At 40.1% G+C, this 24,469-nt stretch overlaps 1 protein-coding gene across 1 annotated transcript; it reads right to left on the reverse strand.

Moving 5' to 3' along the window:
• Positions 1–4,956: 4,956 nt before the first annotated feature.
• Positions 4,957–23,998, reverse strand: LOC148163206 (uncharacterized). The gene is made up of 5 exons (XM_088026935.1): positions 23,884–23,998; positions 23,514–23,563; positions 13,451–13,574; positions 13,041–13,136; positions 4,957–8,124 (listed from the first exon to the last, which is right to left on the reverse strand). The coding sequence occupies exons 1-5, from the start codon at positions 23,996–23,998 to the stop codon at positions 6,704–6,706; spliced, it is 1,806 nt and encodes a 601-aa protein (XP_087883061.1). The 3' UTR covers positions 4,957–6,703.
• Positions 23,999–24,469: the final 471 nt, after the last annotated feature.

Consider the following 24,469-nt stretch of genomic DNA (forward strand, 5'->3'; position numbering starts at 1 on the left):
TTATTTAATCCTAATAATTATTACTAATTGCTACTGTTAACTAGTCCTATAGTTTTGTTTAAATGATAGTGTGGATGTGACAAAAGTAAGTAAGACAGTAATATTTAATTTCAAATAAATCCTTTTCATATTAATACATGTGTATTATTATTATATATCATATTGTTATGGGAAGCTTTTTGTTTCATATGGCTGAGCCCCAGCTTGCCTCTCTAAAAAGTTGATCATTCTATTATCCGGCGCCCAGTTCAGATTTAAGCCACAGTCCCAGATTTTGGCTCATCCATGAGCACATGCACACACGCACAATTTAAGCTAGACTTCCTATTTGCTATGCTACAAACGACATATCCCAGGGTATTTTTGTGGTTATCTTCTTACCCTATATTTCATTTCAAGTGGGAGGAGCAAGAGATTTTGATAAAGACATATTTGAAAGGAAAGGAAAACCAATAATCTGGAAGTGTCTATTCATTAAATAATTCTATATTCAGGTTTCATTTTAATTGATTCCCATCAATTCCCTAAGTTTTTGTGTGGCTCTTTATTGAAGCAAGTCTTAAGGTCAGTCTCAACTATGGGAAAGATGTCCCTCCTCTCTAAAAACCTGGTCTTATAGGTCGTATTTTTTAAAACAATAGGTTCTTCTACCTTTCCATTATTCAGGTGTATCATCCTTCAGACTTCTACCTCTTCAGTAACCCAATATTACTCATGATTTCTCTGCTGTAACCAATACATTCAGAATCTCAGCCTCTGGGCCCTATTTGCTTTTTTGAGATAAGTACTGACATGCAACAAAAACCTTCAGTCTTACTTATTAGATATTTCAAAAAGAATATACAAGAGTGGCTAATATGCACACAAAAGGATGCTCAACATCATTAAAGTTATCATGGAAATGCCAGTTAAAACCACGAGGGGATTGCCTGGGTGGCTTAGTTGGTTAAGCATCCAACTCTTGGTTTCAGCTCAGGTCACTATTTCATGGGCCGTGAGATCGAGCCCCATGTCAGGCTCTGTGCTCAGTGGGGAGTTTGCTTGAAGATTCTCTCCCTTCACCCCTCCCCTCACTCATGCACACATGCACTAGTTCTCTCTCAAATAAATCTTTAAAAAATAAAAAGCCACAATGAGGGGCACCTGGCTCAGTCAGTACAGCATATGACTCTTGATCTCAGGTCATGAGTTCAAGCTCCATGTTGGGCATGTAACCTATTAAAACAACAACAACAACCCACAATGAGACACTGCAACTCAAGCAATAGAATAGCTAAAATTAGAAAGATTGACCATGCAGGCTGGGGGTGGGGGGTGGGAGGGAAAAAAAGATTGACAATACAAAGTGTTGGTGAGAATACTCCAATACTGTTTGTGGGAATGTAAAATGAAATGACCTCTGTTGAAGACAGTTTAGCAGTTTCTAATAGGATAAAATATAAACATAAGAACTGAGGAATTCCACTCCTGGGAGTATACCCACAAGAAAACCATATGCCCTAAGCATTCTAAGTGAAAGAGCCATACACAAATGAATACTGTATGATTCCTTTTTGTGAAATTCCAGAAAATGCAAACTAATCTACAATGACAGAAAGCAGATCATTGGTTATCTGGGACCAGGTGTGGTGGGAGAGGTTAACTATAAAGGGCCATAAGGAACTTTCTCGAGCAATGGAAATGTTCTGCATCGTACTTGTCATGGTAGTTACATAGGTATCACCTTTCAAAATTCAACTGTACACTAAGTGTAATTTATTGTATATAAATTAAATCAATAAAGTGGATAGAATGACATTAAGCTGTACACTTAAGATTTATGCTCTTTGGGTACCTGCGTGGCTCAGTTGGTTAAGCGTCCATCTCTTGGTTTTGGTTCAGGTCATGATCTCAAGGTTGTGAGATGGAGCCCCACGTGGGGCTCTGTGCCCGGCATGGAGTCCTCTTGCGTTTCTCTCTCCCTGCTCATGTACATGCTCTCTTTCTCTTTCGCTCAAATAAAATCTTTTCTAAAAAAGATTTATGCTCTTTATACAGTTGAGAAAGAGAGAAGCTGCCGCTGACATGTAAGAGCTAGCCTGGTACTGTGAACGAGATCTTGCTGTGAATTCACATAACATCAACGGCAGAAAGGCAACCTTGGGATCCTAGTGGATCAAGACAAAAACAAGGTCACCCTGTAATCATATCTAAACACAGATAAACATGAACATTATTCAAGCCACAAAATGCTAAACACTCCTGGATAATTTGAAGGCTACTTCTTTACCAATTACAATCTTAGCCTTCCTTTAGTCTTCTTTCCTTATGGATAAGATTAAGATATGCAGTTATAGAATTGCCCTGATTCCTGACAACATCCAATCCAGAACAAAGCCTCACTTCCTTAAACCTTCTCTAAATCAATAAACACAAACCCAATGTTGTGTGTTCCCCTTTGCTGCAATGAGCAGTAAACCCAACTTGTTTGACCACAAGGAATGTTCCTGGTGGTATTTGGTTGTAAGACAATGACACGTTTTACTATACAAAACCTCAATAAAAATGTTAGCATGAAAATAAGCAGGGTATTGTTTAGGGTTCATATCTTGGGGGAAAAAAGTTTTGAACTGACTGACCATAAGCTAATTTGGATTTAACACCAAGGAAGTTGTTCATTCACTTAAAGCCTTAAGATCACCTGTGATAATGTCCTTTCGTTCAATCAGTGAAAACAGGGAACTAATTACTTTCCATTTTTGCTGTAAGTCATTAACAGATTGTTTCAGGCTGAACAGTCAGTCCTTTATTCTCTTTAAAAATACACCAATTCCCTTAATATAACATTTCTTCATTCCTGAGTTCTAAAAGAACTCTAAAGATCCCCCCACCCCCCTGAAAGCCACCAGACTCTGTCAGAGTACAGTTGTGGCTTACAAATGAAAGCAAAACCGGTTGTACTAAATAGGTAAATTAGCACAGGTGTTTTTTTTTTTTTTTTTTTTGCATTCATAGAAGGGATTAATGAGTCATCTCAGGAATCTCCCTAGTTCAATAAACAATGTATTACACAAATGTCAACTATACTTCAATTTTAAAAGAATATATTACACATTTATAATAGCCACAAACTGGAAACAAAAGAGGTAAATGGGTAAATAACTGGGAGGTGAAAATCAATGTAATTATAATATCCACCCAATTTTCTATGTTGTCACTTAAAATTTTAATATGGCCTGTCAATTATTTTTCTTATAGTTTCACTTTTTTTAAAGATTTTAAGTAACCTCTACACCCAACGTGGGGCGCGAATTTACAACCCCAAGGTCAAGAATTGCATGCTCTGCCCCTTTTAGTTTCACTTTGGTTCCATTTCATCCATTAGCTGACGACTTCCATTTGGAGTAGGGCATTATCTTGAATTTTTCCTGGATCCTTTTCATATAACTGAATGAAAGACAAGGAATGGGAGTTGGGGGTGGGACTAAGGAATAAACTGCAATGTAATTAATACATCTCTTTGGAAAGGGCTGAACTGCCCTGTGATTAAAAGAGTAAAGTCCTGGGTCATTGCATTTGTGTGAGTGGTAGATGGGGAGAGAAAGCCCTTTTGCCTTAGTACATGTGTTTTAATATGTTAAATAAGAACCAATATAAAATGACCCAACTTACCTTTATACTAAAAAAAAATTACATTTTTTCTCTTACCTAACAGTTTTTCATTCCTTCATTCCCAACCACAGAATAGTATGTCCTTTAAGAGTATAAAACTGGGGCGCCTCGGTGGCTCAGGTCATGATCCCAGGGTCCTGGGATCAAGCCCTGCATTGGGCTCTGGGCTCAGCAGAGAGCCTGCTTCTCCCTCTCCCACTCCCCCTGCTTGTGTTCCCTCTCTCACAATCTCTGTCAAATAAATAAAATCTTTAAAAAAAAAAACTTATTTGAAGTATGTATCATTTTCTAAAGTGTGAGCCTAACGTGGAATCCACTGGATGGTGATTATTCCAAATGTGTCTGCAGCCCATGAGGTAGGATTAAGTGGATAACTGCAGGGACTGAACAGCAGTTGAATAAGTATGTTGTAAGTTTCTCATTTACTACTTTCCGTGGGAAATCGTTATTTTAGGGTCTCATTTTCAATGTGCAAACACTACCTTTACCCATTACATTAAAAAAAAATTGGACAGGTCATGAACCATTTTATTCTGGACAAAAAGACCCCAAAAAACCAACCACCCTATTTTCTTCAATGGGCTGTTAGATTTTACCTGCTATTTCAATTGGAATATTCATAAACCGTAAGTACGGTGGATTATTTTTATAGCTGATTTGATGTCCTTTACCAAATTTCTTTAAAGGATTACGCTAGCTTTATCGCTGTGACTCTGTATCTTGGAGACTTAGATTTTATGTTAGATATTCTGATACTAGAGAAATCATGTATACCTTTTTTTTTTTAAGACTTTATTTATTTATTTGAGAGAGAGAATGAGATAGAGAGCATGAGACGAGGGAGGGTCAGAGGGAGAAGCAGACTCCCCACTGAGCAGGGAGCCCGATGTGGGACTCGATCCCGGGACTCCAGGATCATGACCTGAGCTGAAGGCAGTCACTTAACCAACTGAGCCACGCAGGCGACCCCATGTATACCTCTTTAATTAGCTTTTTTTATTGGTTCTTACTTTATTCAGGAAAACACTGAGGATTTCAGCCATGCTTTAAAGAGCTGAATATAAACACACACAGTACAATGCTGAATGTCAAAACACAACAAAAAAAAAACATTTCCCATGTCTTACTAAATCGAAGTAGAATACATGTATACACGTCTAAAAAGTATTTAAGAAAATAATGCTTTTCCACAATTTCAGATATAGTATAAAGAGCTGAATATAAACATTTCCTCATCTTACTAAATTAAAGGTGAATAAATATGTATATATACATACAAAAATATTTTTTCCCAGGACTCAGGTCTATCATAAAAAATTGAGTATAACCTTTAAAAAACAGATATGCATGAAGTTTCTTATTTTACTCAAAATCCAGGGACAGGGCAGCTCTGCATCATTTCACCAGTTCAACAGTGTCAAGGATGCAGGTAATTCCAATCTGTCCCCTGTGCCAATCTCAGCCTCTCAGGTATCAGACATATAGACATGCATCCTGTAACATAAGGCTACTTCCTCCTATTGTTAGGAAAGAAAATTTAACCTAAAGCCTACTTGCAGACTTTTGCTCAGATCTTGTATGGCCAGGACTGTCACATATATGCCCAGATGCAAAGCAAACTAGGTGCAAGACCTAGACTTTAGATGGGCAGCAGGCAGTCCTGGCAAAGGGAGAATGGCTAACACCAATGGATAGGCAACCAACAGTGTCTGGGGCAACAATATTGCCTTCTTTCTTTAAAACTCCTTTTTTGTAGTTACATTTCCTTTCATTCATGATGGCTGAGGGGTTTTTTCCCCCCATTTCAAAAAGTTTTCAAGGTTTTTTGTTGTTTTGTTTTGGGCTTTGCTCTTAATTAGAGCTTTTCTACACACTAGAGTCAAATGCTTATTCATTTACTCTCTCATTTCTCAGATTTCAACAAGTGTTTACAGGGAACCTATTAGAACAGGCAGTGCACCAAGTACATTGAACTGACAATGAATCGTGGCCATTAACTGTCTGCATTTTCTACACATATTAAAATAAGTTAATTTTCCTAAATATAGCTCTGTTGCATCCTACAACTTTCAACATGGAGTTTTTTTTTGTCATTCACTCCGAATTGTAACTTGCCTTGATTTCCTTTCCCCTAGTGAGGCAAAAGGGCAAGGTGAATGAAAACTTCAGTTTTCAATTTTTTTCCAGAAGGAATTACCTGACATTCAATAAAGAGATGATTTAAGATGTTCCGATAGTCATGGTACACATAAGGCCTTCCTCTCATATGATGTCTATCCACAAATATGAAAATAAATCAGCTTTTAACTCACTTTCAATACGAGCCATACAGTATTCTATGGGATATAATGTAATTATTTAACTTCATAATGCTAACAAGATGGCACTAATTAATATTACTAATTTATTAGTGAGAAAGTTTAGACCTAGTTAAGTAATTTGCCCTATAAGCCAAGTAAAGACTGAGCATTGGTTAAATCCTTTCCCAATCTGCCTCAGTTCAGGTTAATTTTAGAAGATGAGCTTGCAAATATTTAAGATGTGAGCAGGAAGAATTTGCTGCATTTTTAACATTACTGTATGTAGCCTTCCTCAAGTATGAATTATGAGACAAGTAATTTGTTAGCTAAAGCAAATTGGTCTCCTATATTTATGACATTTATATTATGAATCCTCTGATTTCCCACAGGGCAAATGACCCTGATGTTGAGAACCATTTGTATGACTGTCTCTGACACATTAACTGCCTTCCAAAGCCTTCCCACTTTCCTTACATTCATGGGATTTTTTCACTTTTATTTCAACTGAACCCTGATGTCTAATAAATTTTGAAACATAAATAGAACCCTCTCAATCTCTAACATTTATAAAGTATCTCAGCATTAACACATGTCAAATTCTGGCCCTCAAATAAAGGCCCTGTATCCACACTGTGAGCTCTTATATTGTTATCTTCAAAGGCTTTCCCACATTCCTTAAAATCAGAGGGTTTTGTTTGTTTTACTAGTATGACTTTGCAGATGTCAGTAAAATTTTGAGCCTTCCCATGACTTCATTCACTCCTCTTTCCTGTATGAATTCTTTGATGTTTACTAAGGTGTGAGCCACGAATAAAGGCCTTCCCACATTGCTTACATTTGTAAGGTTTCTCACCAGTATGAATTTTCAGGTGTCGATTAAGTTCTGAGCCACGACCAAAGGCCTTCTCGCATTCCTTACACTTATAGGGCTTTTCACCACTATGACTTCTCTCGTGATGAGTAAGTTCTGACTTTCGAATAAAAGCCTTTCCACATTCCTTACATTTATGGGGTCTCTCACCAGTGTGAACTTTTTGATGTCGAATAAGTTCTGTGCTACAAGTAAAGGCCATTTTACATTCCTTACATTTATAGGGTTTCTCTCCAGTGTGAGCTCTCTGATGTCGAGTAAGTTCCGAGCCACGACGAAAGGCCTTTCCACATTCCTTACATTTATATGGTTTCTCACCAGTATGAACACTCTGATGTCGAATAAGATGTGAATCAGAGATAAACGCTTTCCCACATTCCTTACATTTATGAGGTTTCTCACCAGTATGAATTCTTTGATGTAGACTCAGTTGTGAGGCACAACTATATACCTTTCCACATTCCTTACATTCATAGCGTCTTTCACCAGTATGAATTATCTGATGAAGACTAAGCTGTGTGTCGTAACGGAATGCTTTCCCACATTCCTTACATTTATGGGGTTTCTCACCAGTATGGATTCTCTGATGTCGAAGAAGATGTGAGGGACGGGTAAAGGCTTTCCCACATTCCTTACATTCATAGTATTTCTCATCAGTATGAATTCTCTGATGTAAATTAAGTTGTGAGGTAGATGGAAAGGCCTTCCCACACTCCTTACATTTATAGGGTTTCTCACCAATGTGGATCTTTTGGTGTTTACGGAGTTGTGAGTTAGAATGAAAGGCTTTCCCACATTCCTTACATTTATGAGGTTTCTCACTAGTGTTAATGCTCTGAGGTTTAGTAGTTTCAGAGCCACGGATAGAGGCACATTTCTTATTTTCTTTACTTTTTTTGCTTTCATGAATTCTCTGATGCTTAATCAAGTATGACCTACTATTAAAGGCTTTCCCACATTCTCCACATTTAGAGTCTTTTTCCTTATTATGACTTCTTTCATGTTCAATATGGAGTGATTGGCACCTGAAAGCTTCCTTACATCCCTTGCATTCGTAGGTTTTCGCTCTGGTATGAACTATGCACTGAATGGAAGTGGACCTTTCTTCAGAGGTTATTATGGCTTGTCTGAAATGCCCCTCCTGTTGTCTCTCCAAGTGGCATTTGATTTCTCTGTTATTTCTGACCCTAGTGCACTCAAGGTCAGAGCTCGTAAGTCTTTTTATCTCCAGGTGCAATGATTTAATTTTGTAACTGTGATCCTTTGGAAATAAATTCTTGGTTACTCTTCTGGACTCCCAATCTGTAAGGTAACAAAAAAGAAAATAGAAAGTATTTTCATGTGGCAGGAGAAAGGAAAGTTCTAAGGTAGAAATGACAAACTAAAAATAGTGAATAATTTAATAGCTCTTAACATAGCACGGAAATTTGGGGAAAAAAAAAGCCCGGGGTCAGGGGTGGGGGGAGGAGATGAGAATAGAGAAAATGAGGGGAACTTGTGAAGGAAGTAGTTCTTCACCTCTGGTGAAAATCAGAATCAGCTGAGGAATGGTACAAATACGATGTCCAGGAACCACCTAAGACCAACTAAATGAGAATCTAAGAGTAAGACATTACATCTAATAGCAAGTCCTCTCATCTCTAGCTTCAAAATATATGAGATCTTGACTACTTCTGTCTACCAGTATCTCTACCACTTTGCCCAAAGCCATCTCTCACCAAGGTTAACACACTTTCTTAACAGGTCTCCCTGCTTTCCCTGTTGCCCTCCTAATATCCCATACCTAACACAGTAGCCAGAGTGTTCTTGTTAAGTAAGTGAGATCAGGCCTTTCTTCTGCCTCAAAGTCTCCACTGGATTTCCCTCTTGCGCAGAGTAAAAGTCCAAGTCCTTATGCGGTCTACAAAACCCTCCCTGACCTGTCTCATGCTACCCTCTTTCTGACCTCATTGCTGATCTCCTCTCTTCAGCTGACTCTGCTCCAGCTCCCTGACCAACTGGATGTTATTCAAACTTGTGAAGCACATTCCTCCTTCAGAATCTCTGCCTGCAAATATCTTCCCTAAGAATATGGCTTGTTCGAGTACTTCATCCTGACTGCTACTCAAACATGAGACCACTCTTTACAAAACAGGCCTCTCTTACTCTACTTACTGTATTTTTTTGCAGTGCACTTATCATCACATATCATTTTATCTATTTCCCCAACATTATTATGAGAACTTTCAAGATACAGAAAAATTAAAAAGAATTGAGACAGTGAACTCCCATATTCCCACTACCTAGATTCTATAAAAACATTTGGCTCTCCTTGCCTTATCACCTTTCTCTCTCTCCATCCATCCATCTTGCAGACATCAGTATACTTCACCTCTAAACTCCACAGATATTATACTTTAACTTGTTTACTTCTGTATTGTCTGTCTGCCCTTCAGTGTATCTGTACAGAGTAAATATTATTTGATGAATGAATGGCTATTGGCATTTTTATTCATCTCTCTCAGTGATTCAGAGGCAACTCAAGGTGTGGGAGTCACTGTTTAAATACAGTACATCCCATCTGTGCTTATAATAAAATACAACATTCCTTACTAGACCTGCAAAACTCTGCGCTGTTTGGACCCTGCTTCCCTAATTCACCTTCATTTTAAGATGCTCTCACCTTCACTCACTAGGTACCTCTCTACTGGCCTCCAGTGGACTCCTAGATCAAGTCAATTACGATCTCATCTTAGACTCTTTTAGGAAATGCTTTGTTTGCCATGAATGCTCTGCTCCAGAATCGCTGCATGCCCAGTTTCTTTCATTGTAAGTATCTTAATTTTCTGTCAAGTACGCTGTTTTTTTGCCTTCATAATCTTTTTCTTAATTCTGGAATTACACATTTGTTCATCAGTTTATCTACTGGTATAATTTCTCCCAAAGTGGCCCAGAACTAGCATAATACTTATTTCACTCACCATGATATAACCAATTCCCAGCACATAGTTCAATTAACAAGCCAGCACCACTAGGGTGTCTCTGTACATGTGTTATACCAGTCCCCTGGAAGACTGATAGCTTTACACAACCATGAGAATCTTTTATGTAATTCTGAAAAAATTCTAATGGAAACTAAGAATACCAAGGCAACCACTTATGAGAGGTTGTATGGTGTTGTGACAACACAGAGCCACACTGCTTGGGTGTGAATCCTAGTCCCATGACTTGCTAGTTGTATGACACTGGACAGTTACTTAACTACTCAGAAATTAAGAAGGCTGAGATAAAAGGAGATGCTCCGTGTAAGCTGTCAGAGCTTGTGCAGGCACCTGCTGTTTAGGATAGTCCCTTTGTTCTTGCTAAGGTCCAGGGTGGTTGGACCAGCCAAAAACAAGTTGCAGAAAAGACAAACAGTTGGGAAATCTAGAGAGCTGAATAAACCTAGAACAACTGGTAAGAAGAAAAGATTCTTCTGTGATTAATGTATGATCTATATCTGCAATCTAATGAAAATGCAACACTACACAGTTGTCCTTCAGAGTAGGGTGCTAAAAGCAAGGTCTGTATGATGACTGGTAACATGATGTTGGCATTTTATGCTGTATGGGAAGTTCCAGATGTCAGATGTCAGAAGATGCTGTTATTTTGGGCGCCTGGGTGGCTCAGTTGGTTAAGCGACTGCCTTCGGCTCAGGTCACGATCCTGGAGTCCCGGGATCGAGTCCCGCATCGGGCTCCCTGCTCAGCAGGGAGTCTGCTTCTCCCTCTGACCCTCTTCCCTCTCATGCTCTCTATCTCTCATTCTCTCTCTCTCAAATAAATAAATAAAATCTTTAAAAAAAAAAAAAAGAAGATGCTGTTATTTTATACTTTGGGGAAAATAAAAACTATCTGTTAGAGAAGGAAAACTGTAAAAAGCATGGATTCAAATAATAAATTTGGACCTTAAAGGAATGCTCGGATCAAAAAGTAACATCTATCAAGGATGCTCCCATTGCTCCTCTCCTGCACAATCACTCCTTAGAACTACAGAATCATTCCCCTAAATTGATCTTCAGTCTCTCTGATGACCGTATTCCGTGGTCTCATTCTAGCACAAGGCCAAATCACGTGGACTTCCCAAACAGGCTCCTAGCAAGTTTCACCATTTTCACTCAGGAATCTGATTCAATCTCTACAGGAAGCCAGAGAGAGGTCTTAGAAATCCAATCCACTCATGTTCCTATCTTGTTTAAAACCTTCAGTGGCTTTTTTAAGAAAAAAAATCCAAACTCCTAGACTTGGTGAGAAGGCCCTACATGACGTGGACCTCCATTCAGGTCTTCTAGGACACTCACTCATGACTTTCTCTCCTTGGGGCCTTAAATGAGTAAGTTCCTCCACCTTCTACAGCATTCCAACCATATTGCCTAGATCCTCCTACCTCTCCTTCCAGCTTCACATCATTTGTCATGATCTGAAAAGTCTTACCAGTCTGGTAATATTGACCCTAATATTCTCTCACAGCTGTCCCTTACCTACAACCATCTCCCCTAAAAAGACCCTCATTTCTCTGGCCATTGTACAGGCCAGGTTTCTCAAAAAGAAAACTTGCAGGGTTATCAGTGATTAGGGATTTAAATCAGCCCTTAAGTCAGCATACTTCCTAACCCTAGCTACTTCCTAGGTTATTCATTGTTACCTTTTATTTCCTTCCAGTGTTTTGTAGCATCCTTTTTATACAACCAAAACAGCACTGACTCTGAAAGTTCTGTATCTGGCTTTATTCAACTAAGCATTATAGCATGTTTCAAAAATATTTTATAAAAAATATCTAAAATACTGAAGGTTCTGTATCCCAATTGTGGTAGTAGTTATATAAATCTACAAATGCTGTAAAATTTCGTAGTAATATACACCAAAAAATAAAAAAATAAAAAAAATAAATGAGTGTATATGAAAATCGGTGAAATCTGAATAAGATCTACTTATAGTTTCATTACTACTATTGTGCCAATCTCCCGGTTTTGACAGTGTACTAGGATTAGGTAAGATGTTATCATTAGGGAAAGCTGAGAGAAGGGTACAAGGGAACTCTGTATTATTTTTGTAACTCCTCTGAATCTTAAATTATTTCAAAATAAAAAGCTAAAAAGAAATGGTAACAGTTATAAGCATGTATATACCTAATAAGAGAGCCCCAAAGTACATGAAGCAAAAACAGAATTGCAGAAAAAACAGACGATTCAACAAATTGAAGACTTTAATGCTCTACTTTCAATAATGGATAGAGAAGATCAACAAGGAAACAGAAAACATGCTCTTAAATAACTGATGGGTCAAGGAAGAAATCACAAGAGAAATTAGAAAATGCTTAGAAAAGGAAAACTTAATATACCAACACTTATGGGTTATAGTTAAAATAGATCCTAAAGGGAAATTTACAGCTTAAAATGCCTATATTAAACAAAAACAAAAACAAAACCCCCAGACCCAAGAAAGATCTCAAATCAGATTATGGAACTAGATAAAGAACAAAGTAAACCCAAAGATACCCGAATGAAGAAAATAATAAAGATTAGAGGGTAGATGAACAAAATAGAAAGAACAGGGAAATCAACATAATTCTAAGTTGGTTCTTTGAAAAGATCAACAAAACTGTCAAACCTTTAGCTAGACTGACCGAGAGGAAAAAAAGAAAGACAAATACTGGTATCAGGAATGAAAGAGAGAGATCACTACCTACCTTACAGAAATAAAAGTCTAGGGCTGGGGGTAGAAGTGACTGCTTATGGGTATGGGGTTTCATTTTGGGGTGATGAAAAGGTTCTAAAATTAGATTGTTGTCACAGTTGCAAAACTCTGTGACTATATTAAAAACCACTGAACAATATACTTTAAGTAAATTTTATTTTATTTTTTTAAGTGAATTTTAGAATATGTGATTTCTATCTCAAAAGAGCTAGCTGCTTTAAAAAGTCAGGACAAAACTGGACACAAAGTACAGGGAAAATTGTCTCATGGGAAGGAGGAAGGCACTTCCTTCCTGAAATCAGAAGCAAATATGAGAAAAGGTAGCAAGAGTGGTAAGTGGAGTGAAAATTTGAGGCCTCATGCTGAAACATCCTTCCTTTTTTCTCCAGATCTCAGACCTTTTCAGCAAGCTTTCCTACCAATAGCTCAGATATGCTGCCTTCTCACTGGCCCCCTGGGTGACCACCTGCCATAGTGTTCCTCATAGTAGTTACCATCACTTACCTGGGCACCATTCTTTTGTTTCCTGACTCTTAACCATCCAGGGCTCCTTCCCCTGCTCCAATAAAGAGATTACATCTGGCTTAGAATCAGAAAGTCCTGCTCAAAAAACAAAAAGGACAAAGTTATGTTGTATGTGTATCAGAATTAAAATTAGCCCATGATTATCAAGAAAGAGTAAGCAGGTTAAGGGTCAGTGGAAGCGGTGAAGGTCAGAGGAACCAAAAAAAAAAAAAAAAAAAAAGTCCAATGGAGCAGCCAATTCTAACTTTGTAAGGGACAGTCCCTTCTTTGGGAAGCAACAAGAATCATTAATTCAGCCAGGCATTTGAGGAGCACTCATGAGAAATTCATAACAAAGAACATAAAATTCCAGAAGGCCAATTCTGAATTTTGGGGGGCACATAACTTACCAAGTGAGATCAGGTTGTTATAATTCTCCAACATTACATCTCGGTACAAATCCTTCTGAGCAGAGTGCAAGCATTCCCACTCCTTTTGAGAGAAGTAAATGGCCACATCTTTGAATGTGAAGCCCTGAAACCACAGATTAATATGCTATTTGTGAAATTGATAGGCAAAATCTTTACAATGGAATAAAAACAAAAAGGAGAAAGCAATTTAGTAAGGTAACAATGTTGAGAAAACAGGTTGTGCTGGGCCCTTTAACACGGATGGTGCAGTGTGGAAACAAAAGTGACCAGAGCACATACCATTCTTTTTTTTTTTTTAAGATTTTATTTTTTTATTTAAGAGAGAGAGAATGAGAGAGAGAGAGCACATCAGAGGGAGAAGCAGACTCCCCGCCGAGCAGGGAGCCCGATGCGGGACTCGATCCAGGGACTCCAGGATCATAACCTGAGCCAAAGGCAGTCGCTTAACCAACTGAGCCACCCAGGTGCCCAGCACATACCATTCTTGGTGCACACATCATGCTTAGGCAGGCCTGCAACTACAGGAGTAACCTCTTGGGCTCTAAGCTCTTCCATTATCCCCAAAGTTCAGACAACTGGTGTTTCCCAATTAAATAAAACTATACATGCAAGCACATGGCACACTCTATGTTCACCATACAACGCCTGTAACTATCTCCTTCCCATTCTCCCAATAAAGAAAAACTTCTTAAAACTCTGAATCTTATAAAATTTCTATTTCTGAAAATAGGATTGGAATATAACTTGATTTCTATGATGATTTATAACATGATTTAATAATGTCTTAAAAATGCATGCCCATAAATATGCCAGAATACTAAAGCCCAATCACTTTTCCACGTGACCAAAAATTCTAAAATAGACATCATTTTTACTGGCTGTATGACAACCCATCTTCTATACTCAATTTTCTTATTTTGGGGTACTAGGTTGCACAAGTTCTCTAAAATTCTTTTGCAGTATGAGTCTTTTCTCAACAGTTTATACATCTGGCTATTATGTTCCTGTTCCTATAAATTGTCCCTCACTATACTCTCCTTGTTCCTGATTGGCCAGAACTGATGGGAGGAAGATCCAGACTCACACTGATGTGACCCAAGATGAACATACACAACAAAAGTGTGCGTCTCTCTAGGGGCGCCTGGGTGGCTCAGTCGTTAAGCGCCTGCCTTCAGCTCAGGTCATGATCCCAGGGTCCTGGGATCGAGCCCCACATTGGGCTCCCTGCTTGGTGGGAGGCCTGCTTCTCTCTCTTCCACTTCCCCTGCTTATGTTCCTGTTCTCGCTATCTCTGTCAAATAAATAAATAAAATCTTAAAAAAAAAAAAAGTGTGTGTCCCTCTCCCTTTCTCTCTCTCTCTCTCTCTCTCTCTCACACACACACACACACACAGTCTGTCTTTCTTGATTTGAGGGAGGGTAGCAAAACTTTGCTGGCTCTGAACCCCAGAGAATCCAACTGTATATAATGGATTTAGAGGAAACAACTTTCCCAACTCATCTGAGTCCAGATGGGCCTGTTCTGACCTGGCCCAGGCAGATCCTTGTTCTACAACCTGGAACACACTGAGCTCCTCAGTCATGGAGTCATCCCCAAAACATGGTGAAGCCCCCAGCCCAGGAGCACAGAATGCTTGGGCAGGCCCAGCCCCGGACAACAGTTTCTGCAACAGAGGTCTCTAGCCTCTCTCTGGCCTAACAGACTTAGTGTATCAGGTACCTCCTTAGCTTTGTTCCCAAATCCCAGAACCAGGGCCCTTAAAACCCCAAATGAAACCTCTTTCCACGAAGACCCTGTCCAGAACCACCACTACTGAGCCAGCCAACCCACCAGGATCAGCAGGTCCTGAGTAGCCTTGGCAAAGCTCAACCATCTGGATGCAGGTTGCAATAGCTTTACAAGCCACAATTCTCACAATCTACATGGCCAACACATTCTGGTTCCCAATCTACATCATAAGTTCTCTAAACCTGGCTTTCCTGCCTGACATTATTCCCTCTTACTGTTACCCCTAGCCTTATTGCTGATAGTCAGTGTTCATGCATCTCAAGTACAATTATTGCAAATTAAGCACTTTAAGTTTCTGGTGACTTATATGTATGAATCCTCAGGAGAAGCCCATGAATCCTAATTTGAAGGAAACTTTAGCTCAAATAAGTAAAGTCATTTACTCAAATTTGCAGTTAACAGTGGCATTGTTGGTTTGTTTTTTTTTTTTTAAGATTTTATTTATTTATTTGACAGAGAGAGAGAGACACAGCGAAAGAGGGAACACAAGCAGAGGGAGTGGGAGAGGGAGAAGCAGGCTTCCCGTGGAGCAGGGAGCCCGATGCGGGGCTCGATCCCAGGACCCTGGGATCATGACCTGAGCTGAAGGCAGACACTTAATGACTGAGCCACTCAGGCGCCCCTTGGGTTGTGAATCTAGATTCCTCCAACTCTGTAGCTGATAGTCTTCCACTTCTGGCTCTTTTTTTTTTTTTTTTTTTAAGATTTTATTTATTTGACAGAGAAAGACACAGCAAGAGCGGGAACACAAGCAGGGGGAGTGGGAGAGGGAGAAGCAGGCTTCCTGTGGAGCAGGAAGCCTGATGTGGGGCTCGATCCCAGAACCCTGGGATCATAACCTGAGCTGAAGGCAGAAGCTTAATGACTGAGCCACCAGGTGCCCCCCACTGGCTCTTAACAGAGATGCAGCCGGGGATTTCTGATGATCTTTTGAAAAAGTCCTATACTGGGCTCTCCATTTAGAGGAGAAAATGCTTGGTCTGCTCTGTGTGTCACTACAGAACACAGCACTCTATGAGGAGAAATCAAAGGTAGAAGGGAAAGGGAGGAAAGAAGCAGTTCTGCAAACAAAATTCCTTTATCCAAAAATATCAAAATTCCCCATGACTCTGGCTCTGTGTGGGCACTTGGGGACATGATGATTTAGATCCAGCACCTGCCCTTAAAAAGCTCAGAATCAGGAAGGAAAAGCAGAAAGGTAGAGACAATCACAGGACATCAAACTCTGCGGGGGACTGGTTACCATGACCAAATCACCAGCTGAAAAATAATGTTCTGAATATTAAAAACATTTTGGGATGCAATGATGATCTGGAAAAGAAGGAAAGTAATCTTCAGAAGCTAAAACTGAGTCAAGCTGAGAACAAATAGGAGTGTCCTGAGCCACTGACATTTATTTTACCAGAGAACCTCTGCTGAGCCAAGATGACCATGAGCTTTGACATTCAGAGAATGAGAGTAGAGGAGACCAAGCTGAGAGCTGGTCAAAATGGGAGTCTTAAGTGGTTCTGCACTTCAAAGACCTGGGACATCTAAGACCATACCCACAAAATAAAGAAAAAGTAGAAGCAACACTCCCATTCTTGGGTGCTACAAGGAAAACGGCCTGACTTGAATCTTGGCAACTGGTGGAAGAAATACATTTTCCCCTGAGGAACTATAACCACAAGCCAGCCCTCCCACAGGTCTGTGGCTCACATGCACATTATATAGGTGAATCTAGAAAACTTTCCATCTATAAATCTACTTTAAGGTCGCTCTGGTTTGGCAGTGCTCTTGGCAGAAGCAAAACACTGACTTGGCCTAGAACAACCTTCAATCAGGCCTCAAGAATCCATAAGAGAATTCCAAGGAAAATGACCCAAATGTCAAAAATAATAAAACAGGGCACCTGGGTGGCTCAGTTGTTAAATGTCTGCCTTCGGCTCAGGTCATGATCCCAGGGTCCTGGGATCGAGTCCCGCATTGGGCTCCCTGCTCGGCCAGGAGCCTGCTTCTCCCTCTCCCACTCCCCCTTCTTGTGTTCCTGCTCTCGCTCTCTCTCTCTCTGTCAAATAAATAAAAAAATCTTAAAAAAAAAATAAAACAGCACAACACTGTGAATATACTAAACACCACTAAATTGTACACTATACAATGTATGTTGTATGAACTAACTGTATGTTATGTGAATTTCACCTAGACAAAAAACTAAATAAAAATAAAACATGCACAGAGGCATAATTCTAGGATCAGAGTGTCAGGAAAATCAATCATGCAATTGTTTCAAATTTGCATAATATTTTAAACTTTCCACAATAAAAATAAAATGTTAGGGGGAAAATGTCATACCTGCAAAGATTCATTTAGTACAAAGATAATGACAAAGAATATAAAACAGGTATACTACAAAAAGGAAGTAAGATGGTGAGAAACAAAACCATGACAGGTAGATTTCCTTTTTTAAAAGAATTTATTTATTTATTTGTTAGAGAGAGAGATAGCATGCACAAGCAGGGAAAATGGCAGAGGGAGAAGCAGGCTCCCCTCTGATCAGGGAGCCTGACATGGGACTCGATCGACCCCAAGACCCTGGGATCACAACCTGAGCTGAAGGCAGATGCTTAACACACTGAGCCACCTAGGTGCCCCAAATGACAGGTAGATTTAAAAGGAAAAAGTACTTCTAGAACAAAAAAAACCCTAATATTTGAAAATAAGTCATACAATGGCTCCAATAAATATTTCTGGAGAAAAATTACTGGACTACAGATATAAAAAGAGATTATGCAGAATGCTATCAAAAAGGACAACATGGGAAAGTATAAGAGAGGGCAAGAAGATAAAGTGAGGTTTAACAGATACCTAACCAAGAGTTCTGGAAGGAAGAAGAAGAACTGAGAAAAGGCAGTAACTGAAGACCAAATGGGGGTACCTGGCTGGCTCAGTCGGCAGAGCATGTGACTCGTGATCTTGGGGTCATGAGTTCAAGTCCCATGTTGGGCACAGAGCTTGCTTATAAAAAAAAAATAATAACAAATAAATAAAAAGACCTAATGGCTAAGAAATTTTCAAAACTAGCAAAAGAAAGCATTATTTAGAAGCCCAATGAGTCTCAAGGAAAATAAATAAAAAGAAACCCTAGACAATTATATCAAAACTGCAGAGCACTAAAAACAAAGAGAAAATGTTAGAAGCAATTTGAGATTAAAGACAGATTATCTACACAGAAACACCAGTCTGATTGGCAGATGGTTATTCAATAGCAACAATATAAACCAGAAGACAGCAGAGATAGTCTGCTGGGAGAAAATTATCTTTCACAAATGGGGGCAAATCAAGACATTTTCAAAAAACCCAAAACCAAAACCCCCAGACATTCATTAAAGTATGTACTTCCATCTGAAGGAAAGTGATCTCAAGGTAGAAGGTTTAAAATATAAGAAAAATGAACAAAGAAATTGGTAAATATGTGGATAACTAAGCTAACATCAAAATACATAAAATAAAAATCTTTTATGGGTTAAAAAAGGGTAGAATTAAAACATCTGACAACAATATAAGTTTAATCAGTTAGATTATCCTAGTTTCTTATACTGTTCAGCAAGAACATAAAGATGTTCTTTAGTTTAGGACACTGGTAAGTTAAAATACGTTAAAATTTCTAAGGTAACCACTAAATAAATGAAACTAATTTATAACTTTCAAACTCACAGAGGGGTGAAATGGTTGAATACAAAGCACAAACTAAGCCAATAATGATATATCAGCAATTAAAAAAAAAAGACTTTATTTTTAAGTAATTTATTTATATTTATTTTCAATTATATCAGCAATTTTTTAAAAAAGACTTCATTTTTAAGTAATTTCTACACCCAACATGGGGCTTGAACTTTGAACCTTGAGATCAAGAGTCACACACTCCACTGACTGAGCCAGCCAGGTGCCCCTATATCAACAATTAGTATTAATGGTCTAAATGATCTCATTAAAAGATAAAGGTCAGAAACCAAAGCCCAGATAATATGCTGTTTATAAGAAACACATCCAAAACATAAATATCCAGAAAGACTGGAGGTAAAAGATGAAAATATAACTTGTATACTTCCCTAATAAAAAATATATATAGACACACACACACATAAATTAAATAAAGAACAAAATTATGACAAATCCTCTTTATGAGAGAACACATCACTTGAAATAATTGATAGACGCAACAGAAAATCAGTAAAAATAGAAATTATTTAAATTACAAACAAAATTAACAAGCTTGATTTAATGGTCACATATAGAATAATGCACCCAATTCAAATAACATTCTTCTCAACCGTATCTGGAGGATTCAGAAAACCTGATCACATTGGGTCTTAACACAAGACAATCATTTTGCATAAACTCATACTAATAAGAAGATGCACATTAACAGGATTGCCTGGGGGTGGGGTGGCAAATGGAATGGAAAAGTCTTGGATGACAGGTCATCCCTGGCAGGACTAAATGCATCCTTACTTACCGCTCTATTCCAATACTAGGATTGGTGCTCCAGTAAATATAGAATGTGCTTTATAGTAAATGTATAATGAACATAAAAGAGTTGGAGCTTTGTCCTGAAAGTAACAGGGATTCACTCAATAAAGGAAGTGATGTGACTGGACTATTTTATTGGCAAGGAGTAAAAGAGCCAGGGAGCCCAATTAGAGGACAATGCACTACCCACCCCTACACAAAGGTCTGATCTGGCCTGCGGACAGTGCAGTGAGGTCATAAGGCATGAGATCAACGAACAGGAAAGGGACAGAAGCAATGGGATTGAGACCAGGAGGTGAGAGTTGGGGGAACTCCAGGTTGCCAGTTTAACCACACATTCAGGTGAATTTCCATCACTGTCACATTCTCTAAACCTTGTATAATGACCACATTATATAGAGGAAGTTATGAAGAAGCCCATGGTCACATAGCAAAAATAGGGTAAGACTCTACCATTTCTTTTTAACAGTGCATAGCTTTTCATTAAGACAAAGAATGGGGGCCGCTCAGGTGGCTCAGTAGGTTAAGCAGCTGCCTTCGGCTCAGGTCATGATCCCAGGGTCCTGGGATGGAGCCCCACATTGGGCTCCCTGCTCTGCGGGGAACTGCTTCTCCCTCTCCCTCTGCTTGCCTCTCCCCCTGCTTGTGCTCACCCTCTCTCTCTGTGAAATAAAATCTTAAAAAAAAGAGAGAGGGGCGCCTGGGTGGCTCAGTCGGTTAAGCGTCTGCCTTCGGCTCAGGTCATGATCCCAGGGTCCTGGGATCGAGCCCCACATCGGGCTCCCTGCTCAGCGGAGAGCCTGCTTCTCCCTCTCCCTCTGCCTGCCTCTCTGCCTACCTGTACTCTATCTCTCTGTCAAATAAATAAATAAAATCTTTAAAAAAAAAAAAAAGAGAGAAAGGGCAATCCACCTCTCTGAGGAGAGGAGGAAACAGAGGGAGAAATGGACAATTGTCAAGGGTTTAGGGCAAGGGAAGCTGAAGTTTCTTCTTTATCAAAATGTGCTAAGAATGGATGGGGAGGGTGTAGTTTTTCCTCTGAGAATCTGAGGAAGGTTCTGGCCAGGATGGGAATGGGAAAACAGACTCAATAAGTTCTCACAGAATTCAAAAGAAAAGTCAGAGAAAGAAAGAAACAGATTAATTCAAAATACAAAGAGTATTTTATTAGTCTTTCGAGAGAAAGGAACCCTTGAGAACTGGCCAGAATTAATGAAGAGCCACACTCAGACACATCCAAGGAAAACACCCTGAACATACTACAAATATTATGCCATTCTTTAAAATTGACTACTCCAAAGTCACAGAAAAGAAAAATCTAAATAAACACCCCAAATCAGGAATTTTACAGCCAACACTTGCTGGTCATATCTCACACCAGATGCTTAAAGACTGAACCACTGGGCAAAAGACAAAGTACTTTAGGAAAATGTGAATGACTTTTTTTTTTTTTTTAAGATTTTATTTATTTGTTTATTTATTTAGAGAGTGCGAACTGGGAGGGGGGCAGAGAGAAAGGGAGAGAGAGAATCTCAAGCAGACTCTGTGCTAAGCGCGGAGCCCAACACAGGGCTCAATCCCACAACTCTGAGATCATGAGCTGAGCTGAAATCAAGAGTCAGGCGCTTAACTGACTGAGCCATCCAGGAGCCCCTGAATGACTTTTCTATATTTGTAGTAGGGAAGGCCATGACATAAAGGAAGAAAACATTTTTTGAAAACTCTGAATCTAAAACACAGACAAAATAGATTAACTGTGAAAAAATATTTTTTAAAACAACTTATAAATGACAGAGAATATGCTTAACATTTAAACTTGCTCGACATAAACCAAAAAAGAAAACACTCTTTGACAAGTAGGCAAAGTTGAGGGATCCCAGTTGTACTACTTGTTAACTGTGTAAGTTTGGAGTGACTTAATAGAATCTATGTCCTCATCTGTCAACTTAAAATAATACCATATTTCATCAATTCTGAGGTACCACTGATTAGTGGTACCTCAGAATTAGCCACCATTACTTTATACACCAGAAAAAAATGCCATCAATGAAACTATGACTTGCCAGGAATTGTAAAACCAGTCCTGATTTCAGAGAAGTTCAAGTGTGAAGGAAAAAAAAATGAGTAACAGAATTGAAGAAATAGTCCTACCTGTCTCACAGGGTTATTAATGTGGATTCAACAAGATAACACATGTAAAGAACTTGAAACCAAAAGTAGCTTAAAGTAAACACAAGTTGGGTACTTTTTTTTTAAATTTAATTTATATATTTGACAGAGAAAGAGATAGCCAGAGCAGGAACACAAGCAGGGGGAGTGGGAGAGGGAGAAACAGGCTTTCCGCCGAGCATGGAGCCTGATGCGGTGCTCGATCCCAGAACCCTGGAATCATGACCTGAGCCGAAGGCAGACGCTTAATGACTGAGCCACCCAGGTACCCCAAGTTAGTTGCTTCTATCAGTAACATGATCCCACTCTGAAAACAAAATTACATACCTACACATACGCACAAAATCTGAAAATATTAATCGTGACTATCTCTAAACGGTGGGACCAAGGATGACAAACTTTCTTAATCAGCTTTCTCAAGTTTTGAAATTTTTGCAAGAATCCTATATTACTTTAGTCATTAAAAAGAGAGCAATTAGGGCGCCTGCGTGGCTCAGTCGTTAAGCATCTGCCTTTGGCTCAGGTCATGATCCCAGGGTCCTGGGATCGAGCCCCGCATTGGGCTCCCTGCTCAGCGGGAAGCCTGCTTCTCCTCCCACTTCCCCTGCTTGTGTTCCCTCTCTCGCTGTCTCTCTCTCTGTTGAAAAATAAATACAATCTTTTTAAAAAAGAGAGCAATTAGGTTACTTCTATCTTGGGGAAAAAAGTATGTAGAGCTAACCTGGGCAGGCAGGCCTTCCAGGCTGTTAGAAATTTGGAAGCAGGGGCGCCTTGGTGGCTCAGTTGATTAAGCGGCTGCCTTCGGCTTGGGGCATGATCCTGGAGTCCTGGGATCGCGTCCTGGGATGGAGTCCCGCATCAGGCTCCCTGATCAGCGGGAAGCCTGCTTCTCCCCCTGACCCTCCCCCCTCTCATGTACTCTCTCTCTCATTCTCGCTCTCTCAAATAATCTTTAAAAAAAAAAAAAGAAAGAAAGAAATTTGGAAGCAAACAGGCTACTGCATGTGACTGAAGCGGACCACAAAGAAATTAGTGAGACTGAAGCAAGTAACTTCATTCTGTTCTTTAGCTTCCCTGCCAAATCAGTGAGGCACATCTGTCACAACTATTCTGGGAATGAATAAAATCCAGGGAAATGGAAATTCTAGATTAATGAGACAATGTATGTAAAGCAGACAGCCTGGTTTATTTTTATTTATTTATTTTAAGATTTTATTTATTTATCTGACAGAGAGAGACACAGCAAGAGAGGGAACACAAGCAGTGGGAGGGGGAGAGGGAGAAGCAGGCTTCCCGCCGGGCAGGGAGCTTGATGCAGGGCTTGATCCCAGGACCCTGGGATCATGACCTGAGCCAAAGGCAGACGCTTAACGACTGAGCCACCCAGGCACGCCCAGACAGCCCTGGTTTAGACTCCTGTCTGGTTTAGGAAAACTGCTCCATAAATTTGGTTTCCTTCTCTCTTACCTTTTTTCAAATCACTATTGTTAATCTTTTGGATAGAATCCTGAAACAAGATACTGTTTTGAAAACCAGTAAGCCCCTTCCAAGAAAAGAGTGCCAAATACAACTTACCTCCGCCATGACTTTTGATGTACAGTGGCTTTTCTCTCCTCTTCTGGATTCTTAGAGAATGAAAAAGATGGAAAAGGGTTAAGAAACTATAAGACAACAGACCCTTCCAGGAGCTCAGACGAGGCCAAGTCAGAGCAAACCCTGTAAGCCTGTAACCCCACCCCCACTCCTATCATCACACAAAGCAGGCGACCTTAGGGGCCCAGATGGGAGTCCTGGGAAAGAACCCCAGACTGTGGCCCCCTTCCTCCATAGGAGCCTGACTGGGTTCTTCCAGGCCCTGTATCTTACACTGAGCCCAGATAAAACACAACCTACGTGGATCCATCAGTCAAAATCCCACACTCCTGTCCTCTAAAACTGGGGGCACCGCTATGGGCCTGGATCCCCTGAGCCCTCAGCACAGGGAAGTGGAAGGAGGGTCTCCCGGGCCCAAGGTCTAGAAAACCCCGGGACAGGAGAAACAGCCCCTGGGAGGCGGCCATTCACCGTGCTGAAGAGCGAGCGGCGGTTTCGGTTGTCGGTTTCGGCTGGGATCCAGAATCCAATGGGGGCTAGAAAGGCTCGAAACGCAGGCGGGGTCTGAGATTGCCCCAGAACTCACCCACTCGCTGACCCCACTCAACGTTGACCAAGAAAGTGCAAAGGGAGGTGCCTTTCCAGTTCTGGCTCCAAAGGCAGAGTCGGCTACGCGGCCGGCTACATGGGGCTCTAACACTGGTCCGTAAAGAGCCTCTCTCAGTCTACTAACCACAGCCCCACCAGCACCGGTCGCCGAGCAATGGAGGTCGGGCGCACAATCCCCGTCCGGGGAGTATCGCACGGACTTTCTGTCCAGGCAGGTTCACCCAGCAGAGACACCTCGGACCTCCAGACACTGCCAGCCAGCTCCAGAGACAGCATGAAACCACTCGCCCACCCCGTGCAGGTGCACGGCTGACACCTCCCTCCCCCGA

Source organism: Eumetopias jubatus, unplaced genomic scaffold, assembly GCF_037043125.1.
Source record: "Eumetopias jubatus isolate StellerSeaLion01/CBP00866 unplaced genomic scaffold, mEumJub1_p1.0 scaffold_10, whole genome shotgun sequence".
NCBI classification, from domain to species: domain Eukaryota; kingdom Metazoa; phylum Chordata; class Mammalia; order Carnivora; family Otariidae; genus Eumetopias; species Eumetopias jubatus.